This window comes from Pagrus major, chromosome 14, assembly GCF_040436345.1.
Source record: "Pagrus major chromosome 14, Pma_NU_1.0".
Classification (NCBI taxonomy): domain Eukaryota; kingdom Metazoa; phylum Chordata; class Actinopteri; order Spariformes; family Sparidae; genus Pagrus; species Pagrus major.
In genome coordinates, this window is record NC_133228.1 from 7,206,340 (window position 1) to 7,234,105 (window position 27,766).

General features: G+C 41.3%; 4 protein-coding genes and 1 long non-coding RNA gene across 5 annotated transcripts in view; 4 read left to right on the plus strand and 1 right to left on the minus strand.

The window, feature by feature from the left end:
* The window catches only part of nav3 (neuron navigator 3), a 209,165-nt gene extending 203,932 nt beyond the window's left edge, over nt 1-5,233 (plus strand). Inside the window, exon 42 of the mRNA XM_073480877.1 lies at nt 876-5,233. Within this exon, the coding sequence (XP_073336978.1) occupies nt 876-995 (120 nt within the window). The 3' untranslated portion in view covers nt 996-5,233. The remainder of the gene's footprint in view (nt 1-875) is intronic.
* A 1,234-nt stretch (nt 5,234-6,467) lies between these two features.
* On the plus strand, nt 6,468-7,926 carry LOC141008346 (uncharacterized). Its single transcript, XR_012180065.1, has 2 exons — nt 6,468-6,645; nt 7,227-7,926. It is a non-coding gene; the product is annotated as an uncharacterized lncRNA (long non-coding RNA).
* Nucleotides 7,927-8,418: 492 nt separating this feature from the next.
* Nucleotides 8,419-13,574, plus strand: LOC141008044 (uncharacterized). The gene is made up of 7 exons (XM_073480230.1): nt 8,419-8,527; nt 9,839-10,041; nt 10,142-10,234; nt 10,884-10,979; nt 11,090-11,200; nt 11,662-11,785; nt 12,020-13,574. The coding sequence occupies exons 1-7, from the start codon at nt 8,488-8,490 to the stop codon at nt 13,501-13,503; spliced, it is 2,151 nt and encodes a 716-aa protein (XP_073336331.1). The 5' UTR covers nt 8,419-8,487; the 3' UTR covers nt 13,504-13,574.
* Nucleotides 13,575-15,363: 1,789 nt separating this feature from the next.
* On the plus strand, nt 15,364-20,163 carry LOC141008315 (uncharacterized). Its single transcript, XM_073480628.1, has 4 exons — nt 15,364-15,501; nt 17,889-18,686; nt 18,793-18,825; nt 19,301-20,163. The coding sequence occupies exons 1-4, from the start codon at nt 15,486-15,488 to the stop codon at nt 19,348-19,350; spliced, it is 897 nt and encodes a 298-aa protein (XP_073336729.1). The 5' UTR covers nt 15,364-15,485; the 3' UTR covers nt 19,351-20,163.
* osgep (O-sialoglycoprotein endopeptidase) lies at nt 20,155-27,655 on the minus strand. Its single transcript, XM_073480626.1, has 12 exons — nt 27,548-27,655; nt 25,634-25,753; nt 25,402-25,521; nt 24,725-24,900; nt 24,459-24,554; nt 24,315-24,364; nt 24,121-24,199; nt 23,936-24,001; nt 23,524-23,614; nt 21,742-21,817; nt 21,110-21,208; nt 20,155-20,842 (listed from the first exon to the last, which is right to left on the minus strand). Exons 2-12 carry the CDS (start codon nt 25,746-25,748, stop codon nt 20,803-20,805), a joined length of 1,008 nt encoding a protein of 335 aa, XP_073336727.1. The 5' UTR covers nt 25,749-25,753; nt 27,548-27,655; the 3' UTR covers nt 20,155-20,802.
* Between the last annotated feature and the right edge of the window lie 111 nt (nt 27,656-27,766).

Below are 27,766 nucleotides of genomic sequence, written 5' to 3' on the forward strand. Positions count from 1 at the left end.
CAGTGTGAGTTAACATGGCCTACAGGATGTGTCTGCCAGACTTGAGAGATCTTCTGCAGCCTTGTATTATAAGTAGGTCTCTGAGGACTTCTGGTCAGGGACTGTTGTTCTTCACTTCAGGCTGAAGGAGAGCTGTGGACACTGTTGACACCTTTAAAACTAACCTGTGCTAATTATTGAATATTTTTTGTCTCTATTTTTATTTTGTTCTTTTAATATGTCTCAGGCTTTTGTCTCAATTCTGTCTTGTTTTTTATCTTTCATTTTGAACTATTTTGTGATGTCTTACCTAGAAAGCTACTATATACAGCCTAAATAAAGTTTACTTACTGAGCTAAATCCTCACTACCACAAACATATCTAACAAGAGGAAGATACAAAAACTCAATCAATTAATCAATCATTGTCCAAACGATTTGCTACATTGTGTCATGTGACTTTTGTTACAAGCCACAGAGCAAATCGAACAATGTTACAGACTTTAAAGGTGCAATATGTAAGATTTGGCAAATTCATACTCATGTCATGTCATACAAGGAGATAGGCAGCATTTATACAGATTAAGGCCCCAAATCACACAGAGACTCATGAAGCGTGGGCAAAATAGCGTGGTGTACCTGTTATCATGTGTAATTAATGGAAAACGCAGTGTGAATCTGCACCTTGCACTGAAAAGTTTAATTTGAATTCATTTTTGAATGTTTTAAACTAATATTCTTACATGTTGTAGCTTTAAGTTGAAGTTTCACAGAGAAAAATTAACAACTTAATGATGTCTGCACTGTCTGATGTTGGCATGCTTTATAACATCTTCTGTTTTCCGCCCTCAGTCTGTTACTAAGGTATTTATTTGTCTGTACATTGCCTTTTTTTAGATGAACATGCTGCTACGGCTGCAGGAGGCCGCCAACTACTCCAGCACGCAGAGCTGCGACAGCGACAGCACCAGTCACCATGACGACCAGCTGGACTCCTCGCTCGAGTCGGCATTATGAGACCAAGAGTCGCTCTGGGAGACGCCGATCACTCAGAATGCCTGGGGGCCTTTGAACCCCCGTCGCTCGCAGCCTCCGCTGTGGTGCACAGATGTGTGATATATATGAAAAGTTTTATCATCCGAAATGGTATACACACCATTTGAAAGAAAACACATTATTTTTACATAACAATGGTGCAATATTAAATCAAATTATTGTATGTTATCAACAGCCAACTTGGTCCTCAGTGGTCAAAATTATAAACAATCATACAAGTTGGATCTGTTATATTAAATAGTGAGGATTTTAATGGAGGTGTAACATTTTAGAATACAACTTTTCATATCAGGGACAGTAGTTCCTGTGAAGACGGCTTTCAAGGAGTCAATCACGTCTGTGCTCAGCCAGGATGAGCCGCAGATCGCTCCATTATTCTAACTGTGGGCGTCAATCCTACAAAGTGTCAGAACAAAAGAGAAAGCCAAGAGTTTGACGTGACAAAACTGGATTTTTCTTTTCTTTTTTTAAATCCCAGATGTATCTTCAGATGTTTACAGTGGGTGGCAAGGTTCTATTGTTTATGTCTTTCCTTGTTTACAGAGGTGCTTCTCACACAGTCACACACACACACATACACTCATACAAATGCACTTAAACACAGGCAGCAGGAGGACACTTACCTTTAATCAGAGGCTTTAATTGGTTCAAGCGCCCATGTGACCAACAATCCAGCTAGCCAAAGTGTCCTTGAGCAAGGCACAATTTACACCACCTGGGACCCTGATTCTAAACCCATCTATTGAGGGAGGCAATAGAAGAATACTGTAGTGAGTGTTTTCCGGTGATGTAACGCCCTCTGGTGGTCACAATGGAGGCTCACAGCTTTTAGAAAACAGATTTTCTCTCCACACGAATGAGATTCATCACAGATCCGTTCAGTTTGTGCTTCAGTAATGTCTAACAAAGTCATCAGCCAGCTGTTTAACCGGGCTGGCTCCTCACAAGTTACTATTTTGTTTGAGCGTAGGGCTAAGGGACACTTTTTAATCTCATTGTTCTTTGCCTATTGTGAACAAAAAGACAATTCTGCACCTCCATGAACGCACCAGATGTATTTGATTTGAGACATTTGTAAAGCCTCTACAGCTCAAATAGGATCCCAAGAATTACATTTTCATAACATGCACATACGGCTCACAGCCCATCAGTTGAGCCCCGTGGTGCTGGTCTCCTGCCCTGAGCCTCCTCAGTGTCAGGCACTGCCAAGCCGCTCCTCGCTGCCCTGCATGCCAACAACAAGCACAACGAAAGCGCATTGTCTGTGTGTCATCCAGCCACATTGCTACTGTGAAGGAAAAAAATGGTGCCAACGATTCCCTTTGATTTACTGCCAAATGTGCACACACACACTCAATACACCCACAGAGACCTTACACCACAATGCACAGCTGACCATGGTTGTAAACTTCGATTAAGTTGTTCTTGGCCTTCCACACTCCACAGCCTGTTGTCACTCCTTAGCTTCGAATGCACCATGAGAGCAGCAGGCAGCGCCCTCTGTGGGTCATCTATCTATTGATTGTTCACTAAACCCCTCCATTCGATTGACCAATCGTTAGCAACTGTAACTCGGTACAGCAGGTCTGTCAAGCTTTTCTCATATGCTAAAGAGGTGTGCCTGGAGATGTAGTCTGAGGGATGCTCATCATTTATAAATATACAATATAGTAAAGTATTGAGTGTTTACAGTATATGTGTTAGAGAATATTATAAATGCAAAATGAAATTGACAGAATGGCCATAAAGGATCATTTAGCTCGGCAGACCGGACTAACATGTTCAGCTAAACATCCCCTCTGCCTCTGCGCTCTCTGCCAGTAGGGGCTGGAGAGGAGGTGGCAGGGTACCAAGAAGGATGCATTTTGGTTATTTTTGCTAACAAGAGCATATTTAAGACCCTTTTATGAGATTATTGTTACAAATGAGTCGGCAGGAAATATTAAAAAGTCCGCCAGAGACAGCTGCATTTCCAACCAACTCATGGAGCTAACTTTAGCTTAATTAGCTAGTTAGTTAAAGCTGATAAAATCTGTCAGCAGCTGTTGTCATTTCAGCGGACAAAACTGAAGCCGTCAGCTAGAAACAGGAGGCCTGCTTTTGTTAACTTCTGTCTAAAATCAGGCACCTATTGTTTAAAAGTGACAGTGGCAGATATGTTATTGCTGAAAATGGGAGAATGGAAAGCTTGACAGCTGTAGCAGTTAACAGTTACTAAGAGGGGGGAGGGTTTAGTTAACTGTCAACTGCAAAAAGCTGAATTCCTGTGAAGTTTGCATCAAACCTGCATGGAGAACAGAGCAGGAGGGGTTTACTGCAACAGGGAGATGCAGAAAGTAACAGGAATGCAGTCGACCAACTATGAAAAAATGTGATGGTTTTCACTCCAGCAGATATGAATCAGGCTATGACACTAATAAATCAACAAATTATCAGTAATATTGAATTGAATGATGCAAGCCGACGTTTGATAGTCTAGTCAGCGTCTCCATGAGGAACCAAAAATAACCCAGAGTATTTTCAAATGCAAGTTAACCAGATCAGCCTCAGAGCTGACCAAGGGAACAATGATACTGGTGCTTTCTCACTGCCTTAAATGCGCAAAAGTTTGGGAGGCATCCTCTGCTCCCATTGGCTATAGTGAGAAGATGATGGCTGATGATGATAATGATGATGATGATCTGCTTCCTGCTACATCCAAGAAGCTGCTTGTAGTCATAAAAACAGCCTCTTTCTTTTTTTTTTTTCATTTTTATCCCTCTTCCTCCAAACCGCCCTTTCTTGTTTCTGACAGTTAAAAGTATAAAAGAGTTGATGCTGTATTTGAATTTAAAACTGACCAATATTGTAAAAACAGTTAAAAAGGGGTGGGGTATTTTTTAGTTGTTTTATCGCCCAGTTGAGCTGGGCTCACTTGAACTGACAGGAGCACAACCAAACTGTTTTGGGTTTTCTAGCCTGACGAGCATGTTTTGAAGCTTTTTAAAAGGGGGATGCATTGAGAAGAGACCTTTATCGTTATGTATGCGTGTATTGGACGGAAGCCATTTTGAATTTTGATTGTCCTCTCTTTGTTTAACGAGTGGGTTGGTTTTGCACACTTTGAGGTGGGGGTGGGTTGTAAATACTTAAGTCTTGCACAGTGAATCAAAGATGCATTCTGCCCTGTTGATGTTACAATATGCTTAACCCGCTGAGTAAATTATTGTACTTTGAAAACAGAGAGAAAAAAAAGAAATGCAAAAACTCAACACGCTGTCAGAAACAGGTGTGTGTCTTGTGGTGATTGGATGTTTTGCCTATGCAGGAGGCATACGGTGTACAGTAAGAAACTGTTTTTTAAACTCACTAAAATCACAGACTGAGAACAAAAAATAGGCACTTTTCCGGTTATCCCCCATCCTGCCATAATATTCTCTGGATCCTCTCCGTCTCTAGGAATGCCTGTTGTTCCTTTAGAAGCACTTCCTCTCTGGACATTTTAACCCAACCGCCACGTTAGGCTCGCCAGCTGTTTGAGTCACCGAAGCTGACCTGACACCGTACTGTATACATTTACCAACAACCAACAGGTGCTACTGGTCAGTCAAAACCCACCAGAGACCAAGAAGTCAAGTTGTCATAACCTCAGGACAATCCTATCCTCTACAATCCTACCTGTGTTCAGCTTCATAGGTGTCTCTGCAGCTGAGCCTCTGATGGTTCGCATATATATCTGGCCAGCTTTGGCCAGCCTTGTGTCTGCAAGGGTATGAACTTGCATGAAAAGGGTGTAGTTACCGTGTAAGAGGTTGCTCTTTTGTTACGGTTACACCCACGTATCAAACCTGAGCGTAGATCAACAACAATTCACCCTCTCAGCTACTCTACACTCCTGTTGTAGGCCATTAGTTCCCGCGTCAGCAGAACGTTAACACCGTTAACAGTGTACACCATAGTCTTGATGATCAACTGGTAATTTTTCACCACTTTACACTTTGCAGTTACATCTCAGTTGAAAACCATAGCATTTACTCTGGTTTGAGAGAAAGTTTTCTTCTTTTTGGGTGAAACATTTGTCCTTAAATGTTTTATATTTTGTACATTTGTATGTAACATATCATGTAAATAGACAGAGACAGTGATTTAACTCATCTGGAGGATTTTGTAGTCTTTGTAAAGCCCTAATAAATGGTATTTGGTGTCACACGAGCAAACAACATGCTGAGCTTTTGTCTTCAATGTGTGTGTGTGGCGTGTTTCGGACCTTTACGGTGTGGAGTGGAGAGGCATCAGAGGTAGGTAGCCAAAAGTGTACCCGGAGAAAAGTACTATTGTAGCAGTATACTTTGCAACAAGCACTGTAGAAGTAAGTGTTCACATTAAAATCACAGCTTGAGTCAGAGTATATAAGCATCTATTGACAAAGGAAGTTCATAGGTCAGCGGTTCTCAAATGTTTTCACATCAAGGAGCCATAAACTGATGCAAATTATATCACAAACCCTATTTGATCAAATTGTGTCAAGTTTCCACATCTGGTAAGATATTTGCTTATAAATGTGTTATTACATGAAGTATAGGAAACCCATGACCAAAATAGGTTTGTTATACATTCTGTTATTATGTCACTTATATATGGAATTATAGTGGAAATAACGTATTCCCCTTTATGCTGGAACACCCCCAAGGACCCCCTGGGGTCCCTGGAGCTCACTTCAAGTACCAATGTCAAAGCAATGTCAAAAAAGTGAAAATAAAGTGTCGGTAACAACAAACACATGACAAATCAAGTAAAATGTTTCATATCTATATGGTTTGAAGAAATTACTGTGTGCAATAGAGATAATCCCAATGTAATTCGTAGCATTGAGCGTCAAATGTGTTAAATCCACTCTCCCAGCTCAAGTGTCGGTGATACCATTTGATCCCCAAGTGTCCACAGAGATACTCCTCAGCTTGAGAACACTGAATCTGGAGCTTTGTCTGTCAGAGTGAAGCTAATGTTAGCTCAATCAACTAAACTGTAGAGCTGTTGACAGAAGCATGACAGTTTATTAGTTTTTTAAATATGATTTAAATATAGAAATGTGTTCAGACACTGTACCACCAGCAGTTTTCATTAATACCATTAGCATCTGTCAGTGTGAACATTGTGTAATATGTAAAATGTGAGTAGTTAGTATTTTTTCTGTAGAAAACTTGCATGTAAATGACATCAGTGAGGCAAATAAAACAAAAAAAAAGGTAATGGCCGAAACACTCTCACAGAATGCAAGATTGGGTGGACTAAAATGTGAACTGATCTTTGGTCAGAAGTGCTGTATTTAATAAAAGACAGTGCAGATAAAATGGAGGTAATAACAGCTTTACAAACGAACATTATCAAAACTTAGCGTCAGGTGTATTTTATTTTGAAAGACTACCTGACGTGCTGTGTGTTCTCTTCCGGGGAGCAAAGATGGGAGCAGGGGCGACTCCCGTGACGGAGTCTGAAGACGACCTGAAAATGTTTAAAACTAAAGGAGACTCGGTGTCTTTACCGAAACACTCCTACTGGTTTGACTTTTGGGCGTTCGTTGTCTTTGACATCGCCTTTTTCTTCTTCATGTATTACATAGTCCCGTAAAAAGGTGAGTGGGAGCAGTCTGGAGAAGTTTCTAGCTAACGAGAGGGCGGCTACGGAAGTTGCTAAACTAATTAGCTGTCCTTGTATTGTTGAAGTGATAGTTAATTAAATTAAGCTCTGAATTTGTCCTATTGTATTTCACTTAAACTAAAGCCACTTAAAATCCGCTAAGTACTCCTTAAGTACACCTTTAACTACTGTTGCTCTTTATGTGGAGTTGCTACATCAAATATTAACTTACATACATAAACAAATATTTATGTATATGTATGTATATATATGTATATATGTTCAGTTTTCATCAGAGGTGACCACAGATGTAATTACCATGTAAACACTGTCAGTTTGCTGTTATAATAACACAAAGTAAAGCAGCTAATCATCATGCTTGACAAGCATGTTTGGTCATCTTACTTGGAAAATGACCCAAACTGTCAAGATGGTTGCCTAATTCTTATCTGTCTGCCCACTTATAAATAAATAAACAATCATATCAGCTGTTATTCAGTGTGCTATACAAAGTAACAGTGTTCCCTTGTCTCCATGATGCAGTTTTAGTTTTCAATGTGATCACTTTTCTTTAAGGACTCTGGAGCCTGGAGACATGGAGTGCTGGTCCTGTCCTGCTTTTGGGAACGTGCTAACGAGCTTCGACTGAATCTAACACCACATTTTTGGAAATTACATCCTAAAGTTTCCACTCCTTGGATCCTGGAACTGCACATTTTATACAAAGACACAGATTTGAACCACAGATCTCCTTCCCTCAGCAGATTGTTGCCAGTTTTCGTGGACTGTCTTTCTGCATGGATGGATGGATTGGGAAGAGATATATTTAAAGTATTTCTATTTATAGGTGGTGATTGAGTCATCAGGTGTTGTAAAATGTACCTGCTTTAAAGTCGCTATGAAATGATTCCAAATGTCACCACTGTGAATGTCGCTCAGTAGAGCAGTCGTGCTCAGTGTTTTCAATTAGGTAACTGTCGACGAAGATAAATTGTATAGAATTCTATCTTAAAGTAGTTAAGTTTTATTTTTTCAAATTTGCTTGTTATCCTGCTCAAAACTAAGATCCCATCTCACATCTGGAAATGTTTGTTTTGTCCTAATAAGCCATCTGACCAGCGCTGTGGGGTGGGTTGTGTGACGACGGCAGAGAAACAAGATTTTACTTGAACACCATGAAGAACAATGAAATGACGAATATCATTCCAGCACACTAAACTCTTTAAAGTTTGCACATGGGAAATACTGCAAATAAAGAGTCTTGTCTACCTGCCAAGTGGTTCTATTATTTAAAACATCATTCAGTACAATATAAGGCTGAGATACACACCATACACAACCTACAGCCATTGATACACTTTATTTTTTAATACTGCCTACTGTGTTGCTGTCCACATGGATTACCTGATGCCAAGCTACAATCTTCATGTTCAGCATATCATCAGCTGGCGCTATTTATGAGAGCCGATTTTGCATTGTTGCTGTTTATTCTTGCTGAACATACAGTATTTGTGCATAACTTATTACTTTTATTTTATTTTTTTTTAAAACAATTTACAGTGTGTTTCTGCTTTATAAAGAGCTAACAACAAAGTGTTAAAACAACAAAAACCTTAATCTGCATCTGTTCCCTAATCTACAAATGATGTAACTGGATTTATTATAAATAATTCAATGAAGTTCTACAAGTGACCCGTAGAGGGCAGCAATGGGCATCTGCTGCGTCTAGTGTGCCCTAAATGTAATCAAAAGAAGAAGAAGCAGGCTAACAACCAATGCCCTGCAGCACTCTGGTTGTTTAAGTGACTTTTCAAAGTGACTGTTCGTTGCCTCAGTCATGGAAACGGTTGGCAGTGCCTACCAAGTGGAAAACACAGGTCGGTTTTATTGGAGCGTTAAATAATTCGGTCGCAGCTAACAGCGAACTAGTTAGCTGCCTTGTATAGTGTCGTTTTTTTGTAGCCCCGGCTAACAGCAGTGGTAGCTAGTAGCTAACTTTACCTCACGTAAACACAGCAAAACGTGAAATGGAGGCGACATTTACCATATTTAGGAACTTCAACATTGTTCTTGAGTGAATTGAAGGATTTAGTTCCCCTTGTGAGTGGGACAGGGTGTAAGCCAGTCACACTTCCCACTGTTAAAGCTATTTGCAGTAGCTAACTGAGCTAAAAACAACTCAATGATAACAGTTGTTGCTGTCAGCTCATGATGTGTGAGAGGAAACTCTTGGTGCAGTACATCACATACGACCTGTACAGTGTTGAAACAGTCAGATACATATATTATTAATCTAGAAAAACTAAACGCAATGAAATGCAAGGGGCTTGTAAACGTAAACACAAAACATGGCTGGGAAGAGAGCTGTCATATATCTTCACAATCATTTTCAACACTTAGATTTAGATTTAAAACGTGTTTTTTATCTGATCATTTTTCAACTGTGCTATGAACCTTAGTTTTAGCTGTAATGTAAAAACAGCTTTGTACCAACAAATTATCAATTCTGTTTGTTGTGTAATTTGCATGTTGCATGTTGTAAACTAGATTGACACTTAAAGTGTTCATCCTAATAGTCACAACAGACCCTGTGTACAAGGTAATGTTGAGTTTATGAGAAAATGCACATAGGGTTTATTAGGGATGCTCGATATATATCGGACTGATGAATTATCGATTATCGGCAGATCATGAAATTATAGCCGATGACTAGAGCCGATAATACAAAGCCAAGTTGCTTTTGTTGCCTTAACAAGTGCAGCATTTACACACAGTATTGGGCGGTCTGCACCTTTAAAGTTGGTTTGTGAGATGCCAATAAACACAGCGAAGAAGAACAACATAAACACTCGCACCTGTAGAGCCAGGTGATGTAGATGAGAGCCTCACATGCTGTCGCTGGTGTGGAGATCTTTTACATGTTCAGAAGAAGACAACATAAGTGGCATTTTCAGTAAATGTTCTGCAAGTGTTTGGAGAGGAGGGAAAGAGTCTTTGGGTTTCACCCAACAAATCTTATCAGAGCTGTGGAATATATTAAACCATCTTTGCTCAGTACATCTGAGTATTAACACTCGTGTGTATAAACTACAGGTTAGGTTTCCATTGCTACGTTATAATAAAAAAAAAACAATGCTACATTGACATGTAATGAGAAGACACTTGTTCATATGTCCATGTCTGTGCAGATATATTCCTGCCGCTGTCATCATTGAGGCTGCTGATCCCTCCTCTGCGGCTGCTCTCTGCAGCGATGTGGCAGGTGGCTCAGCGGAGAGAAGTTCTCGATTATGAAAAGCTCGATGAGTTTGTGACGCTGGTGACGGCAACGGTTCCAGACCTGCTCAGCCCAAAGCAACGGGGCAGACTGCTTCTCAGACTGAGAGCGAAAGTGAGTCAGTGGGTTGCATGTGAGATCAAGTTACAAAACTTCATGGGTTAAGCCAAGATCGTGCTGTAGGGAAACCTCTCTCTTCTGTCTGCATCTTCAGATTATTCTTGAGTTGTGCAAAAATGAGGAAACAGCCAACATGTCGACCGTACAGCCTCACCTGACACGAATCCGCCCCCCAGGACACACAGGAGTAAGTAACAGCAGTGTCTTCACATTTAAATTATTGCAATTCCCAGAAATTCCAGATCAATGTATCTGTTAGAGTATTCTTTTAAGAAAAATAGTCTTAATTCTCGGATTCCAGCTCCCACATGTGGATATTTTCTGGTATCTTTACTCTTCTTTGACAGTAAACTGAGTATCTTTGGGTTGTGGACATTGAGGGCGTCGTCTTTGTCTTTGGGAAACACTGATCATTATCTTTCACCATTTTCTGACATTTTATAGATCAACTCAGCGATTAATTGAGAAAATAGTTGACAGATTAAAGGCACACCATGCAACTTTTTTACAGGCTTTTAAACAATCTTTGCAAGAGCTGATGAAAGTTTTATATGTACTTGAAAGCCATAAGTTCACATTTGTAAACATTAGAGCAAAACAGGCGTGTATTTAGATTTATGGTGCGGTGAGAACAAAAATAGCATATTGTCCACGTAGATGTCCTACAGCTGAAGAATATAGGACCATCTAACCAAAACTGTTACAACACAAATTTACACAGTGCACCTTTTAAATAAAATAATAATAATAATAATTACATATTAATCATAGTTGCAGCCCTACAAGTGTTGTTGTTGTTTGGAGATGGTCTCAGTTACAGTGATAGTGTCTTTCAGAGCGGAGATGCAGAGGTGGATGCTGAGGAGGCCATTTTCGTGGAACTCATCCAAACACTGCTGAAAGACCCGGCAGAGAGGGAGCATTTTTATCAGGCAAGGCAACTGCACATGTAACTGTCCATCTAAAGAGTCTAATATGTTGTTTGTACCTACACCCTGTCACAGTTGGGTTTTTGATTAGCTGTGAACTTTGTGCTTCTCAGGAGGTTTTTCCCACAGAATACGGTTCCAGCTACGACACCGACATGCAGCTCCTTGTGACGGAGTTTCTCTCTAAACTGGAGAAACTCCTGCCAGTACCAGACCTCAGTCAGGTAGGAAATGACATCACACTGCAGCAGTCGCTACTTTATACCGCTTAAAGATGGTATTTGGTGGACTAAAACATAAACAGTATAACTAAAATAATTTAATTTTAAAAGCTCATCTAGCTTTTTCCCTTCCAACCTCTTTATTTCTGATGATAAGTAAAAATAGATGTTTAAGAATTAAAGAACATTTGATGTTTTTTTGAGTGCTGTGCTTTGCAAAAAGGCTCTAATATATTGAATTTAAAGGTTTTCATCATCATGAAAAATGAAGAATTCTTTACTGACCTAACCATCTTGGTTGGGCTGTAGTCACTAATAGCTTCAGTGCGGATGATTATCATCTTGAGGAGTAGTAGTAGTCATCACGTTGTGGTGGATGGAATGTTGTCTGAAGTAAGTGCCTGAGACCTTTGGGCAAGAAGCACCTCGTTCTTGCTGACACGTCAGCTTTTGTCCATAAACAGACGGTTTCCTGGCTGACCTCTGCCCCCTCTGTGCTGAGGGAATGCTGGCAAGCACTCTCCAGTCCAGACGACCTGAGGTCTCTCCTGCAGCACCACAAATCCCTTGAGAACCTCGGAACACAAGGTAAACCAGATGCGTCGGTCATTCCTGTGAGCCCTTCCTCTCATCTACTGAGAGGTATTTTTTGTGTGGATGGAGGTCTTTATAAAAATGGCTAGTGCGGACACGTGTTTTCAAATGTAGGCCAAAAACCACAGCCTCAACCTGCCATCTGAACCCAGCGATGCTGCATGCAAACACTTCGCTTTATTTGAGTAAAACGTAAAACAGCAACTGGTATTTTCTGTGTATCCATAGCTACCACTGTGGAGATGTCCACCCAGGTCTTTGCCTGCTCCGAGTGTCCGTTCTTCCACATGCAGGAGTCCTACCTGCTGCAGCACATGGAGCACAGTCACCCTGAGCAGTACGGCAGATTCCAGAGGGCCACAGAGACACCTAGGGCCCCCGAGAAGAAGATCCAGCGTCCTGAGTTCCCAAAGCCTTTCCCCATACACGACAGGCCTGTCCCCAACATGTGCCAGGAGTGTGGCAAGTCTTTCACACGCGCCTCAGACTTGACTCGTCACCTGCGGACACACACGGGGGAGCGCCCGTACACCTGCGATGAATGTCAGAAGGGCTTCAAAAACTCCTGGGACCTGACCAGACATCAGCGCATTCACACTGGAGAGCGACCCTTCCTCTGCTCCCAGTGTGGCAAACGGTTCACGCAGATGGGGCTGCTCAAGCTGCATTATGAAAGAACCGCATGTGGCCAGACTTGCAACCCTCCTATTGAGTTCACACAAGAGATCGTAGTAGTAGAGGAGACATCACAGAAAGGGGGTGCTCAGTTTAAATGTCAGAAATGTGGCGAGAGCTTCGGCAGCATCCTGGAGCGGCTCAGGCACAGGCAGAGACACGTAGTGAGGCGTCAGTACAAATGTTCCCTGTGTGAGAAGATCTACAGCCGAGCATCAGACCTCAAGAGACACCAGATGAAACACACCGGCGAGAGGCCATTTGCATGCGAGTGTGGGAAAAGCTTCACGCACGTGTGGCTTCTGAATAAGCACCAGCAGATCCACACCAGGGAGCGTCCGTACCCCTGCACTGAGTGTGGGAAGAGCTTCACGCAGCTCCAGATCCTCAACAGGCACCTGCTGACTCACAACGGCCAGCGTCCCTTCCAGTGCTCCTACTGCGACAAGAGCTTCACCCAGCTGGCCAGCCTCACCCGCCACGAACGGATCCACACAGGCGAGAGGCCGTACCTGTGCACCACCTGCGAGAAGACATTCCTCACACACGGAGAGCTGGTGAGACACGAGCGCAGCCACAGTAACCTGAGGCCGTTCAGCTGCCCACAGTGCCCCAAGAGCTTTAAGACCAAACGAGCTCAGAGCGAGCACCTCAACACACACACAGGAGAGCGTCCATTTGCATGCGCCCAGTGCGGGAAGAGGTTCGCCAAGTCGACCTCGCTCGTCCGGCACAACCTGACTCACACGGGGGAACGGCCCCACCAGTGCTCCCAGTGCAGGAAGACCTTCCTCACCTCTGGTGAGCTGCTCCTCCACAAGCGGATCCACACAGGAGAAAGACCATATCCCTGCTCCTACTGTGAGAGGAGGTTCAGGTGCTCGTCTGACCTCAACATGCACGTCCGGACACACACCGGGGAGAAGCCCCACAGCTGCCTGCTCTGTAAGAAGAGTTTCTCTACGTCCACAAGACTGAAGAGACACGCCCGCACACACATAGAGAAGGGCATCGTTGTAGAATCATTTAGTCTTTGAGCTGACAGCTGACGGTGTGGAAGATGTTTTTTGTTGCTTTATCTTAAAAAATAAAAACTTTCTTTTATCAATTGGATAGTTTCATTTTTATTTTTTATTGTTGTGATGCTCTTCATTAAAAAACTATTTTAAATATTGTTGTGTCTGGTTTGGTGAACACAGGAATGATAATGTTTTGCTACTTGTAGATGCTCTTTTGAAGTGACTTTCAGAATCTCAAAGGGGAGGCCCTCCATTTCTAATATGTGTCAAATGGAAATTGTTAATTACCATAAAAACCTAAACCTATCCATTTACTTTTTACACCCAGGGTAAAAGTGCTTTAGGTGAGAGATTCTCAATTATTTTAGCTTGCGACCCTTTGAAATAAAGGATTGCCTACTTAAAACCCATTGTCAACAGATGCATGCTGTGTGTTATGACCAAATCTAGCACCAAGTGATTATTTTGGATAATTTGGGGGCCTGAAGAGGTCAAATGATCCAGTTATACACTAAAAGTGGGAAAATTTGACAAATCTCAGAAACATGCTCATAACTCTGTGTGCATTTCTTATAATCATCTCAGGACACTTCAGATTCCATTTTCAACCTGAGGTGGGTCTGACCTCAGGGAGAGGGACAGGGGGTAGAGGGCATTCACCACAGAGAACCAGTGAAGGGAGTCTGAAAAGGAGAGCAGGAGCACCAGTCGACTTGGATAATAATTGAACAGTCTTTCTTTCAGTCTCTGTAAGTTACATTACTTCTGAAATGTGGGTTGCAAAGCTAAACAGGCAGGTTGAGAGGATGTTGATGATGCCTTTGAAACAATCCTGGAATTAAGTTTATTTTGGTAGATAACATTTAGTAAATACATCCCAAAAGGTGAATGATCAAAGAGCAAGGCGGAGGTGGAGAATCTGGAAGACAGTGACAGGAGATTAGTGATAAGGCCAAGCAAAGACAAAGAGCAGAACAGAGCAGAGAATAAAGGTCAACAGGAGCTCCAGGAAGAAAGAAGACCCGAAACAAGGCCAAACTGTCCACAGAGGAACCAAAGATAATGACAATTTTTGGAATTGATGAGAGTAAAGAAGCAGAGGCATGAAGTGAAGCTTTTGGTTTAGAGACGAAAAATACGAATGAAGTGGAGAGGGAGCACAAAAATCTGTGATGAAGCGAGAAGGCCAAAAATTTTAAAGATGGCAGCACTGATCAACATGTGGCATTGGAGGAGGAATGCTTGGGTATCAAAGGTGAGTCTTGCTCATTGATCTGTGTTGTGTTGGATAAGTTGTCATGCAGGGTCATTAGAGGGTCAGGCTTGCTACACTTCCTTTCCACTGTGTGACTGATTACAGGTTTCTGTGTTACCTGATTAAAGATAATTAGGGTGTTACACTCGAGAAAACCATGAAAGGAACGAGGTACAAGAGCAGAATGTGTTTAACCCACTCAAGGCTGAAGAACACGAAAGTGTAGTTGACCTGAGGCTGTAATTACAGCTCTATTTAGAGCAGATTGTCTCCTGATCTTTTGTTTCAGGAAATTAGATTATCTGATGATTGCTGGTATCAGTCATGTAAACACAGGTTGTGTCTGAATGTAGGACAATTCTTCAACTTTTAAGCCGTGTACCAAGGAAACATTATAGAGAAAACATTCATTCTAGTAATCATTTACAGCATTTAATTATATTTTAGATATCGATAAAGAACAAAAGTGGTCACGAGATAATCTCACTTCAAAAGAAAAAATCCCTTCATCACTGTGACCACGTGGTTATCACATGGGTTATAATTATAGCGAGGGTTCAATATTAAAATTCCCTCCAAGTTTCCCGCCGGACCGCTTATCTACAGGGACTTCCTGTCCCACCCACATTCTCGTGTCGCTTCCGGGTGGCCACACAAGACTCATCCAGCGAACCGTCGTTACCTTAACGTTGTAAACAAAAGTTACTAAACGGTTTAGCTCCCGCGACACATTGAACTAAAAGACATGCATATCAAAACAGGTAAGTTTGTACAACTTTTCGACTCACGGGACCGAAATTCCTCACTTTCATCGGTGTTATTTTGTTGTCTTGCCGACGGTGTTAGCAACTGTGCTAGCGGTATCGACAGCAGCCTGCTCGCCGCTTTGAATGGGGGGTTACGAAACTAAACTTCGGCTAACATGCTAGCTAGCTGTTATTTTCATGATAAGGTGCGAAATAAAGCCATCCCCTCGACGACAGCTTTTGTGTTTGAGATATATTTGAATTGAAAGCTTCACGTTGTAACGACAGTCTGATGAAACCGTCGAGTTTTACTCGCCGCACCATGACGCTGCTAATCAAAGTTTGCTAACACCGGTGCTGGCTCGTAGCTTTTTGCGGTCTTGTTAGCTGCCAGCACCACTCGCACGAATCTGAACATGCTGTTGTTTCCGAAGAGACGCTAACAAAGCAGTCAAGTTGCTCCTTTTGTAAGAACTTGGTGAGTTTGTACAGTCAGCTAGTTTGTCGAAATTTCTGTCACGGTACTTCAGACGGACTCTCTTGATTTAGTACACTAACGTCGCCTCAGTCGTCTTCTTAAAATGTGGCGCTGCCGAGCGGGCACACTGTTCAGGCCGAGTGTGTTCATTCTTTAATCATATGGAGTTTTACTCCTCGTTTTGTGGCCAGTCAAGTTCTTGAAGCCTACAAGTCACCTGTTGTGAGTTTCGTCCTTATCAGCGAGGCGGCATTTCCAATTACCTGCCTTTTTTAAAGACAATGAGCAGTAATGACTTCATCTGCCCGACTTATGCCATGTGGACAGAAAATGGTTATACTAGAACTAAAACAAGTTATTTAACCAACCATTCTTTTGTCACAGTGCCACCAAGAATGACTGAGTGACAGATTGTTGTGCAACACTGATACCAGACCAGTAAAGGTGATATGTAAGCTGTGACAGGCTGTAGCCAGTAAGATTTATTGTGTTATTCTTGTAATTATACAATTTCCTTAAATATTAAGACAACGTGAATGTATTCTTGTTGTTTACACCATTGAAAAATCAGATTTTCTTTTGTTATTGATCATTTAGTCTATAAAATGTCAGAAAATAGTTTGAAATCCCCAAGTTGGGAAGTTGGGGAGAGCCAGAGGCAAAGTTTTAATTTTGCTTCTTTGATGCAATCAACAGCTCAAGCCCCACATTTTAAATTTACAACTACATAAATGAGGGAAAGTTAGTTGATTGTCACATCTGAGAAACTGGGACTAACTAAATATTCTTAATTAAATGAGTTCACCCTTAAGATAGATAGGGAAGTGGTCTATAGAAGTTGTTGCAGATGATTTGTCTATTAATTGACTGATTGATCAACTACATGATTCAGCAATATAGATGTCCTCACACTCACCAGGCAATTTGAGCTTTGCATTTTGTAATGTTTCTGCTGTCAACAGAACATACTCCAGATGAGATGTTTTCCTCGAGCTGTTCCATCCTCTTAATTTAGCGTTGGGTCATTCTGTTCTTTTCTGCACAGCTTGGCAAATATTCAGCAGCAGCCAACTGTTGTACTGAACTAACCTAGCCCGGTGAAGTCATGTGAAAGTGTGTCCTCTGCTGCTGATGTTTGCTTATATGAAACAGCCAAGCTCAAAGATCATTTATAAACCAATGCCGCATGAAGCACCTACTCTGAGACACAGACCATTTTTACACCAGAATCAGCACATATACACACAGGTTTTTTTTTTTTTTTTTTTAAAAACCAAAACAATATGTGAACAAGCTCAAAATATGCGATTGACATTTTTCCCATTTCCAGTAGACAACATACTGGAAAACAGAACGGTAAAAAAAACAGCATGGAGACAAGTGTTAAGGTGGTTAGTGGTTTTGTAATATCTTTTACTTCAGTCTCTCTTTTAAAGTCAACACTGACTGAACAATGTTCGAGCATTGCTTGAACAGAGGCAGCTGTATTTATACTCCAACATCCCGGAACTTCAACACAAGTCAGAGCATTGCACCAGAAAGGGGGTGAAAATTACCACATCCATGGGGATGTCATGTTTCCATCACAGCCAGTCAGAGCTGGAGGGGCTAAAAATACCTCCCGATTACTCTAGAGCCATTAAACTTGGGAATTAATTCTAATTGTACCCCTTTCTACTGAAGACACAAGCCAGATGTTAATGGGGAGTTTTTTCCAGTGTGAAAGAGTTAATAGCGTGTTCATCACTACGTTTGTGACACAAATGAATGTTGTTAAATAAGAGCAGGACAGTAATATGTTATTAGGCTTAGCCCAAATGTTCTCCGATTCTCATTGTTTCATATGACACTAAGATACAAGTATATTGAAACGGCATGCAACAACAGCAGATATGTAATGGACATGTCCTCTTCTCCCTTTCAGGTACATGGGAAGCCAGTAACACTGTGTGCGAGTCCGATACCCTGTGTGACCCAGCAGTCCTTGTTTCAGCCACCAACTCAGAGCCACATATTCGCAACCGCCGTCTGTCTCCTGGCTCAGGCAACTGTGGAGGCGGTGGGGGTGGAGGTTGCATCTCTGGTGGTGAGCAACAGCCCCGACAGCTTTCACCTGAAGGCGACCTGATCGGACCCGGCCACACACACACCTTCAGCTTTCGCAGGGAAAAAGAACGCAAGGGCCAGCAGCACAAAGGCCGCAGCTTCCGCAGGGAAAGTCAGAAGGGGGTCAGCCGAGCAGGCGAGCGGCCCCAAAAGGTTAACCAAAAGGAGAGGTGGGTGGAGGACAGTCTGTCACTGCTCAAGCCCCCGCCTGCCTTCCCGGTGCAGGACAGCCCCGCCAAGCTGCAGCCCGCCGTCAGCTACGCATCCAAGGTGAAGGCGGGGGCAGCAACGGGGACGCTGGAGGAAGACCGCCCCGCCATCGGCGTGCTGCTACAGAACCAGTGGGGTCTCAGTTTCATCAGCGAGGCGAGGCCGGTCACAGAGGGCTCCAGCACTCGCCCCGCTGCCAACGCCCTCCCCCCTCAGCCCACAGACGCCGAACAGACAGCAGACCCACAGATCGACACAGTTCTCACAGGCCAGCCCCCCGAAGAAACGCCTACTCCAGTCGCTACCTCCGTCATCCCCACCGCACGCCCAGAGGTGGACGAGAGCAACGGAAAGCTGCTGCTTAGTTGTCGCCATCTAGTGGAAGCTTTGAACTATCACAGTAGAGGTGAGCGCTAAGAGGAGCTTTGAGAATAACCTGCCCCTTTTTTCTGTTTGATTGGTTTTATTTGTGTTTCATCTCTAACATTGTGTCTCTTGTTTTCTCTCTTCAGAATGGAATGCCATCTGCAACAAACAGAAAAAAGGTAGGTTGACTCCAAGAGTAAACCAGTCAGTGCTGTCACGCCACTTATCAGGAACAAATCATTTGCATCTTTATTGTTGTGAAACAGCCCTAGAAGTGTGAACCACAACATGTTTTAACATTCTGTTTAGTCATGTCTATTTAGGAAACCACCTAAACTGTTAGTTGTGCTTTTTGAGAATGAAGTCCGGAGAGTCATTATAAGTTAAGTTTAGGTTCTTTAGTTTAGTCACTACAGCTATGTCTAAGGGTGAAATACCAACTTTATGAAGTAGGTGTGTAACATGGTACAAATCATTAATCATTGTGCAGTAAATGCAGCTAATCAACTTAAAGTTAGAGGATGTAAACAATCAATGTTACAAGCTTATTGTGAAGAGTGGTGTGACCGGCAGTCCTTGTTGATTTATCTGACATGTGTATTGTCATTTATCTTTGCTTCAGACATGTCTCACTGACATTATTTTGTTTTGCAGTTCCAAAAAAGGTTGTCTGGTACAAGGAGACCCAGGATCACCCAGCCTAGCAGTGTGACAAACCCAAAGCATATATAAACATACACAACACACACCTACATGCACATGAAAACATGTAAAGACGGACACATTTTTGAGTCCCGTTCACACACTGCACTCAGGATGATGTCTTCACGCAAAGCCACACTGAGACACTTTGGACTAACTCCTTTGAGATCTTACAGCAATGGACTTTTTTAACGCCTTACAGAAAGCCTGCCTTAATTAATCAGACCTGTTTTCATCGCCTCTCATTACCATTTTAGCTTGTATGTGTAGAGCTGGTCTTTTTTGTTTGTTTTAAACAATCTGAGGAGCTGTAATTTAATTTCCCCCCTTTTTTGAAAGCTGCAGTTTTATCAAACTTTTCATGTCCTCTGTAAAGCGAGCGGTCAATCAAGCACTTTGTTCTAGAAAATCTGTTGTGACCAATCCCTGTGTGCGAGAAACCCTCACCAGAGTGATGTATTTCCCCCTTCTCCATTGCAAACAGAATGTCTGTCTTGTACCTGCTTGAGTTTTTATGGTTAATGTATGCAGAGGACTTGTGTATCTGTGTCTTCAGTTTACAGAGGGGTGTAGTCAAAGGCACAGTAGAGTTCACCCGTCACATCTTAATGCTGTGTTCCCTTTTTTTTTTTTTTTTATTTGGTTCCCTAATCGGGTGAATGTTACTCATGAATCCATAAGGGATCTCACCATGTTCGGTATGTTGATTTTTGAAAAGAAAATTTATTGAATAAAAAAAATTACACTGGAGAAAGAGGAGGAATGTAAGTGAAACAGTATTGCTTAATAAAAATGAATAAACTTGATAAGTTCCAGCTTGTCCTTTTTATTATCAGTTCGCATTCACTGCTGTACACACCGACAGTGGAAAAATCACGTTTCTGTTAATGTTTCCCTCGACAATTACAAGTGCATAATAACTGACAAGCTATTTACAACCCAACATAAGCTGTAAATCTTTGCTACCAAATGATAGCCCCAGAGGTTTTTATAGGGAAATGCTGCATTTATAAGGTTTAAATGTAGAAGTAGAGGAACAACAAAAGTGACTCCTTATCAGCAGCGGCCCAGGCAGAGCTGATCTCAGCATCAAACGTGCAACCTTGCAGATTTTCTTTCCTCTGACCAGAATTGTGTAGAGGTCAATAGTTCACCAGAAACCTAAACGGGTAGCAAGAGTCTCCAAAATGTAATCATCTGAATATACAATACCCTCGCTGCTGCAGTATTTGCTGCCACCAAAGATTGTAGATGACTTGTGCAACTCTAAACTATAAAGCAGGGAAGACAGAAAAAACTTCTCAAAAGAAAGTCTGACTCTTATGAGCACAATAGCTATTTTTCCCAGAGTTGAAGTGTCCCTTCAGACGTCGATAGAAAAGTTCTACACCAGCTGCCATAACAGACCTGCTGCAACAACATCTGTAGCACCAAGATGTTGCTCAGTCCATTAGTCAGTCTCTCCACGTCACCTCCACCTCATCTGTTCTGTACCTAAAACAGGAGAAAAATTCATGTCAGCATCGACACATAAGGAAGCAATATTCATGTGTCATCTACATTCTGGAAACTTTTTTTAAATATACCACAGGCACATTGGTGAAGACTGTTTAATGATTAACAGTAACGTCTTTTAGCAGGGTGACCATGAAAGCACCTTGGATCCAACTTTGTGGACCAACATGCTTCATCATTAAATAAACAGCCAGTTTGGATTTTCAATGATAGCAGAATGTAAAGAACAAGTGAGGTGAAGTCTACCTTTGTGTAATCCACGAGTCCTCCAGCTCCGTCACCTGACCGGACCTAAACATCTCCCAGCCGGCTTGAGCGATCATTGCTCCGTTGTCTATGCAGAATCTGTGGAGTGAACACTGTTAACCAGACTGAACCTGGAACACAATGTCTTAATATGGACTTTTTTCTACTGAAGCCTCTCAAATAATATGGCTACTTTTTTTTAAATTACCTTTGTGCATGTTCAGCCCCTTTACCACCACTCACACATTATTCCTAAGTGTTCTAAAAAGAAAACTGATAATTTCCCGTTTTTAAAACATCACCTTCCAACAATACCTTTATTTTGACAGCAATAAAAGCTGATTATTCTGATGAATTTTCTCAACTTAATGTATTTTAATGAAATACATGAAAAGAACATCTAAAACATGTCATGTATTGAAATAATTATCCCGTAAATTAAGATGATACGCCAAATATTACTTGTCAGACTGGAAATGCCTCTAAAACAACATTTACACCATCATGGGACACCCACACTATAGAAAGTCTGTTGGTGGGTGGGGTGGGTGTTTCTGTACTGATTTGTGTTTGCGTTCTGGATCTATTGTCATTGTAATGTCAGTGAGCGTGGCGTGGAGCGACTGGTTTACCGCTCATCCGTGGCAAACAGCTTGGCTCCTCTCTCCTTACACATCACCCCCATCATCTCCTGCAGACGCAGGTTACCTGCGAAAGAAACCAGAGGACATGTTCTCTACAGGATACAGGACTCAGACAAGGACAGGTCACATCTTCTGATAATCAGGACTTGTTCTCTTAGTTCAGAGATGGTAGAATGAAACTTTAAGGCACACTTCATGAATTCCTGAGCATCTTGTGATCAAAGTCAATGTCACACAGTAAAGTTAATTAAAAACAAGCAGTAGAATAACATCACTTCATTGTGGGTCTGATGCTTCTTAGTCTCATGAACTTTTGATAATCATAAAGGAGACAAATGTAGGAAGAGAAGGAAAATAACAGGGTTGATCAGAGCATTTAGCCAAAAACTAGAATTGAAATGTATGTATTTTTTTTAATTTCATGTCATGCCTGGTACTCCATAAAATGATATTTTTTTCATTTCGAGAACAATGTAAACTCTTGTTTCTTAAATTTCCTCTAAGAAAGCTGAAAGGAATCTTTTGTGTGGCGGCTGCTCTGCTAACACGACAGCTTCTCTGGCAGTCTGGTGATTATCACATCCAGGAATGACAATATTTGTGTTCTGACGGGAAGTCTTTTTTACAGAACTAAAGTGGGTAGCTTGTTCCTTCCAATGCAAAAACAGCCTTTAGACTGACTTTGTGATTCCAATCCATTGCACAACTGTTAAAACAGTGTACAATGCAATAGTGGGGGAAGACAGTGCACACAATCTCCTCTGTTGACTGATAAACTTGTAAAATGGCAGCTCTAGAAAGTAAACCTCACTCTCTCACGCTTCAGGACACTTACTGTTGATATTCCAGGTTCCTGTGACATTGTAAGTGTGGTACTGTACTGTACTTACTGGAAATATCTGGACATTGGGCAATGGATGATGAAAAACACATAGAAAATGACCCAGAAGCACAAAGAACATCACTACTTGTTTTTTACAGGGCTCCAATATTTAACAACCCTGAGTCCATAAATTAAAAAAAAAAAAAAAAAAAGCTGAGAGCAATGATCCTGCCTGATCATTTTTGACAGTGTTTAATTGAACACAGCAGAAACAAAAGACGTTCAATGTTCAAACTGATAACCTTTTTTTAAACATACAGTCAAGTTAAGACTCTTGCCCTGAGCTCATCTGAGATGGACTGCTGAAAAGTATAAAAGTGTGCTGTGGTCTAAAGAGTCTGACGTTGTTTTTGGAAATCATGGTCATTGTGTCCTCCAGCTAAAGAGGAAAAAGGAACATCCGGATTGTTTCCAGCGCAAAGTTCAAAACCAGCATCTGTGATGGTACGTGGGTGTGTTAGTTCCGATGGACCATAACTTGCACATCTGTGAAGGCGGGTACAAGACAGGCCTGACTGCAGTCAACAACTGTCTCCCATTGAAAATGTAGAACAGTATGAAGCACAAAATACAACAATGGAGACCCAAGACTGTTGAGTCATGTATCAAGTTTGGAAAAGAGTTTAACTTTCAAAACTTCACCAATTAGTGTTGTCTGTCACAATGTCGGGGACATTTTTCAGTTAGCAAATTCAGAATGAGTGTATATCTACAGAAAATATAGTTTACCAGTTTGAACATTAAATGTCTGTTTTCAGTTGAATATAGGTTGCAAGGGGCTTTCAAATGATTGTGTTCTGTTTTTATTTATGTTTCACACTGCGTCCAAACAAATCAGGGTTATAGACTGGATGTTTCCTGAACACATCCATCTCTGATGTACTTACAGCCAACACCCCCGACGATGAGGACCTCTTGGGAGCCGCAGTGAGCCATGGCCCTCTCTGTGATCTCCACCAGCATGGAGAACAAGGTCTCCTGCAAACAGACCATGAGTTCATGAGCTAATAAATCGATAAGTTAATCAATCCTTTTCTTTAGCACACATGAGAGTTAACAGACCAACTTTGGGTTTTGGACTGTTGGTCAGTCACAACAGTGATCATCTAAAGAGATGAAGAATTGGACTAAGGGAATATTTTAAAACTATTTTCTGACATTTTATAAATAAAACAAACAGACCACGTTGTACCCCTTTATAGTTTGAATTAGGCTTTAATCTAAGGCCAAGATGGCTTCTATAGATCTTTATCTTAACTAACTGAGCAACAGATCCTAACTGATAGTGTTGGTTAGTACCTGCAGGGAGAAACATAGGTCCTCTGGTGTACACTGACCAGAGCTCAGCATCTTATGAGAAGCTTCCTATGCAAGAAAAGAAAAACAAACAACTGTTAGGATCATGAACCAAAACAATGATGTAGTTGTAGACATCAAACTGAAGCCTTGAGTATCAGTATCAGTAGATAAATAGTTCCTTTCACCTCAATGTAGGATAAAATCCCAGAAAATGAGACGTCCATTCCTTTTACTGTATATGGCAGCTCCACAAACTGACTCCCTCTAACAGCAGGACAACAAGCAAAGTGCAGTAGTATCAGAAATATCATTCATGTAAATACAAACATGAAACACATTCCAAACAGTCCAGAGAAGAGACTTTGTGGCTGTCACTCACTTTTTGGCCATCTGCTCTATGTTGTAACCTGGACTGGGGTCATTGGAAATCTGAATGGAGAAACAGTTCCACACAAAGTATTTAACACACATCGATCACATCCGTCTGTATAGTTGCTTTAATGAGAACAATAATGTTACACACCTTTATAACTCGTGCAAATCTGTCCAAACAGTTGCCAACTGCGATGTCGATGGTCTCCCCAAATATTCTGTATCGTCGCTCTGAGTATGCAATAACCTGCACAGGTAGACATGGAGACAAGTCTCATTACACTTGTACCTAATACATGTATAACTCAGTGTATGTTAGAGCTCTGCAAACACTTTTTTAATGACAGCTAATCATCAGGAAGTGCAGTTCGGAGGCTCTGTGCCACAGGAAACTGAGGCCGACATACAGAAACCAACCTGTGTGTTCCCTCCACTAACATACAGCACGGTGGGGTTGTTGGCTTTTGTAATGAGTCGACCCATCTCAATGTGGCCGATACAGTGGTTGACACCAAGGAGCGGCTTCCCCCAAAGCTGTGCGACTGTACGAGCCACCAGAGCCGTCGTCACCAAGGGGGCACCCATACCAGGACCTGTAGGAGAAGAACAAGTGAGACTGTCACTTTGGAGTATAGCAGACATTATATCCTTGTTTGAGGGAGAACATCACATCTGTCAGTTTGTTGTTGCCTTACAGCCGCTGATAAACGTCAAGTCAAGATGTTTTATGGACACTCATATGATTACTAGGCTGCATATGCATCAATTAACTTCCACTAAAATATAAAATGATATGAAATGATAAAAATGTCCTTTCTTTATCCTCACCCAAAACCCTATGGGTGAAATCAGTCAGTAAACCTATTTAATAATCAATAATAGACAGCTAATGTAAGTGTTGCCTGGTTAATGAAATGACATGTCTAGGAAGAGATATCATGACTTTATCAATACACTGTAAATATATATGATCTCCATTTCATCAGATCCTGAAGTATCACAACATTTAGGTTTAATCCTGATAAAAGTACAATCCTTATTCCATCAAACACATTTTTTCTACCACAAGGTGATGAGCCAGGATCTTGTGTTACCTTTGGTGTATGCCACACAGTCGATGTCTGCAGGCTTCAGCCCTGCCTGCTCCAGCGCCTCCTTGAGGACGGTCAGTACGACAGCTCGGTGGTGCCTGGCAGTGTCACTTGGCATGAACCCTGATGGATAAAATAGTACGTTGTCAACTTTGATTGCAACATTGTTATATGTTGATATATATCGGCAGTGATGCAAAGGTGAAATTAGTGGTTTAGCAGAAATGTGACTTACCTTGACCAGGAGGGGTAATGTAGGTCCGTCGAGGGTTGGAAAGCACTTCTCCATCCCTGATGATCCCTATGCCGATCTTATTGGCACTGCCCTCAAATCCAATTACGACAGTCATGGCAGCTAAAAAGTATTTTTAAAAAGGAGAAAAGCAAGCGAAGCATGCCGTGAAGATTAATGTATTCTGTCTTTGCATGGAAGCCAAGACCCTTATTGATGCAGCAGTACAGTATCTGTTCCAAAGTGTATTCGCCCTTTAATTATTCAGTCTCTCTTGGAAGCCCATTTCTGATGAAGGAAAACCCCCCACAAAAAATGTAACATGATTAAAACTAGATTGTCAAAAGTGAGCAAAAATGATGACACATTAAAGGGGCACTGCTCCAATTTCACACATTACATGTTGTCTAATATTAGTCATTGCCAGCTCCACTGTGAGTAAGAAGGGCCTGACTGACGGGCATCATGGGCAGAAGGCAACTAAACTTTCCTGAATCAAATATAACAGCAGTCACTTTGTCATAACTGTATGCAAGTGTCCAATGCGACACAGTGTCAGGCATTTGCTGTCCACACTAAATCCACTAAACAGTGGCTAAATTGCATTGTGGGAAATGTAGGCACCAGGTTATGAATAGTGTTCCACTGGGTAAACACTGCACTCTTATAACACTGTTGGACTCATTAGGCACAGTTAAACAACAAATGATCAAAATGGATACAGCAGAACTAGATATATCACCTTGCACTTACATTACCCACAATGCAACTTAGCCGCCACTGACATCATCATTGAAGGCAATTTATCAGATAACATGCAACTTCCTCTGGAGCCACAAAAGGCTTTATACTACTTTTTTTTCCACTTTGCAGTAGCACTCCCCCAGACCTGTAAACACACTTTAATTTTTAAAATTCATAGAGTTACTTTTTAATTATTTACCTATTTCTGTTTTAATGATCATTAATATTTTGTGTCTGTCAGAAATGGGCTTCCATTTGTTGTTGTTGTTGTTGTTGTTGTTGTTTTGCTGATTGAGATGTCCTTTTTGGCAATTATGCATGTTCCAGTGTATCCTAACTGGGCATATCAATTTTGTAGGGTCTTGTTGATAAGCATGTATGTGTTTGTGTGTACAGAATATGAATATGTTATGAAATATAAATTTGCTGTAAAAACTTTTATAATAAGATATAGAAATTTGGTCAATGTATATATGATGTATATTATAAGCTATGTATGTATATTTGTATGTGTCTGAGTGTATGTATGTACATAGATGTGTGTGCCTGTAGGTATGTATATGTACAAGTGTTCAGCACATATGTATACATGCATATAAGGGTGTGTATGTAAATATATTTATATATAATATGTGATTTATTAATTGTACATATAATATACTGATTTTTTATAGTTAGATGGGAACGTGCGACTAAATTGATTATGATTAATTACTGAGTTGTGGAGAGGAGGTAGGTTTAAATAAGTGTATACTTTTTCCTGCTCCTTTTCGGGCATGTCAGTGCTTGTTAATAGAATATACTTTGTAACATGCGTCTCATTTTATTTTGCTTATTTGTTAATTGAACTTTTTGTTTTGTTTTCACATGTCCGAAATACATTTGCATTCATTCATGTAAACATTTAACTGTCACAATTAGACATTTAAATTCAGAACAGAGGCACAGTGCTACATCTAGGCTAGGAGACAGAACATTAGCCTTTTATACAGTAACCTTCACAATACATACCTAACCCACATAATGCTACATTATACGTTACATATTGTTCATATTTTGAAAAACCAAAGTTAGGCTCCCTGTGTAGCTGCTATGCTAGCAGTGACAGCATACGTCATAAGTAAAACTAGCTTGTATTACCGCTGCATTGAATAACAAGAAAGGTGCAACTACCTTTTTACTTCCCTTCGGTTGCTCACATTAACCCAAACACCTGGTAGTTAAACTTTTACTGCAATTATTTAACTGCCTCGGCTAACTTCTGCAGCTCAGCTACTCCATGAAGCTCGGGGGTCCCAAACACTGACAGCTGTGGAGTTAGCCTGAACAAAAGGCCTGGTGAATAGTATCTAACATCAGCAGCACTTCAGGATAATGGTATGTGCATTATAA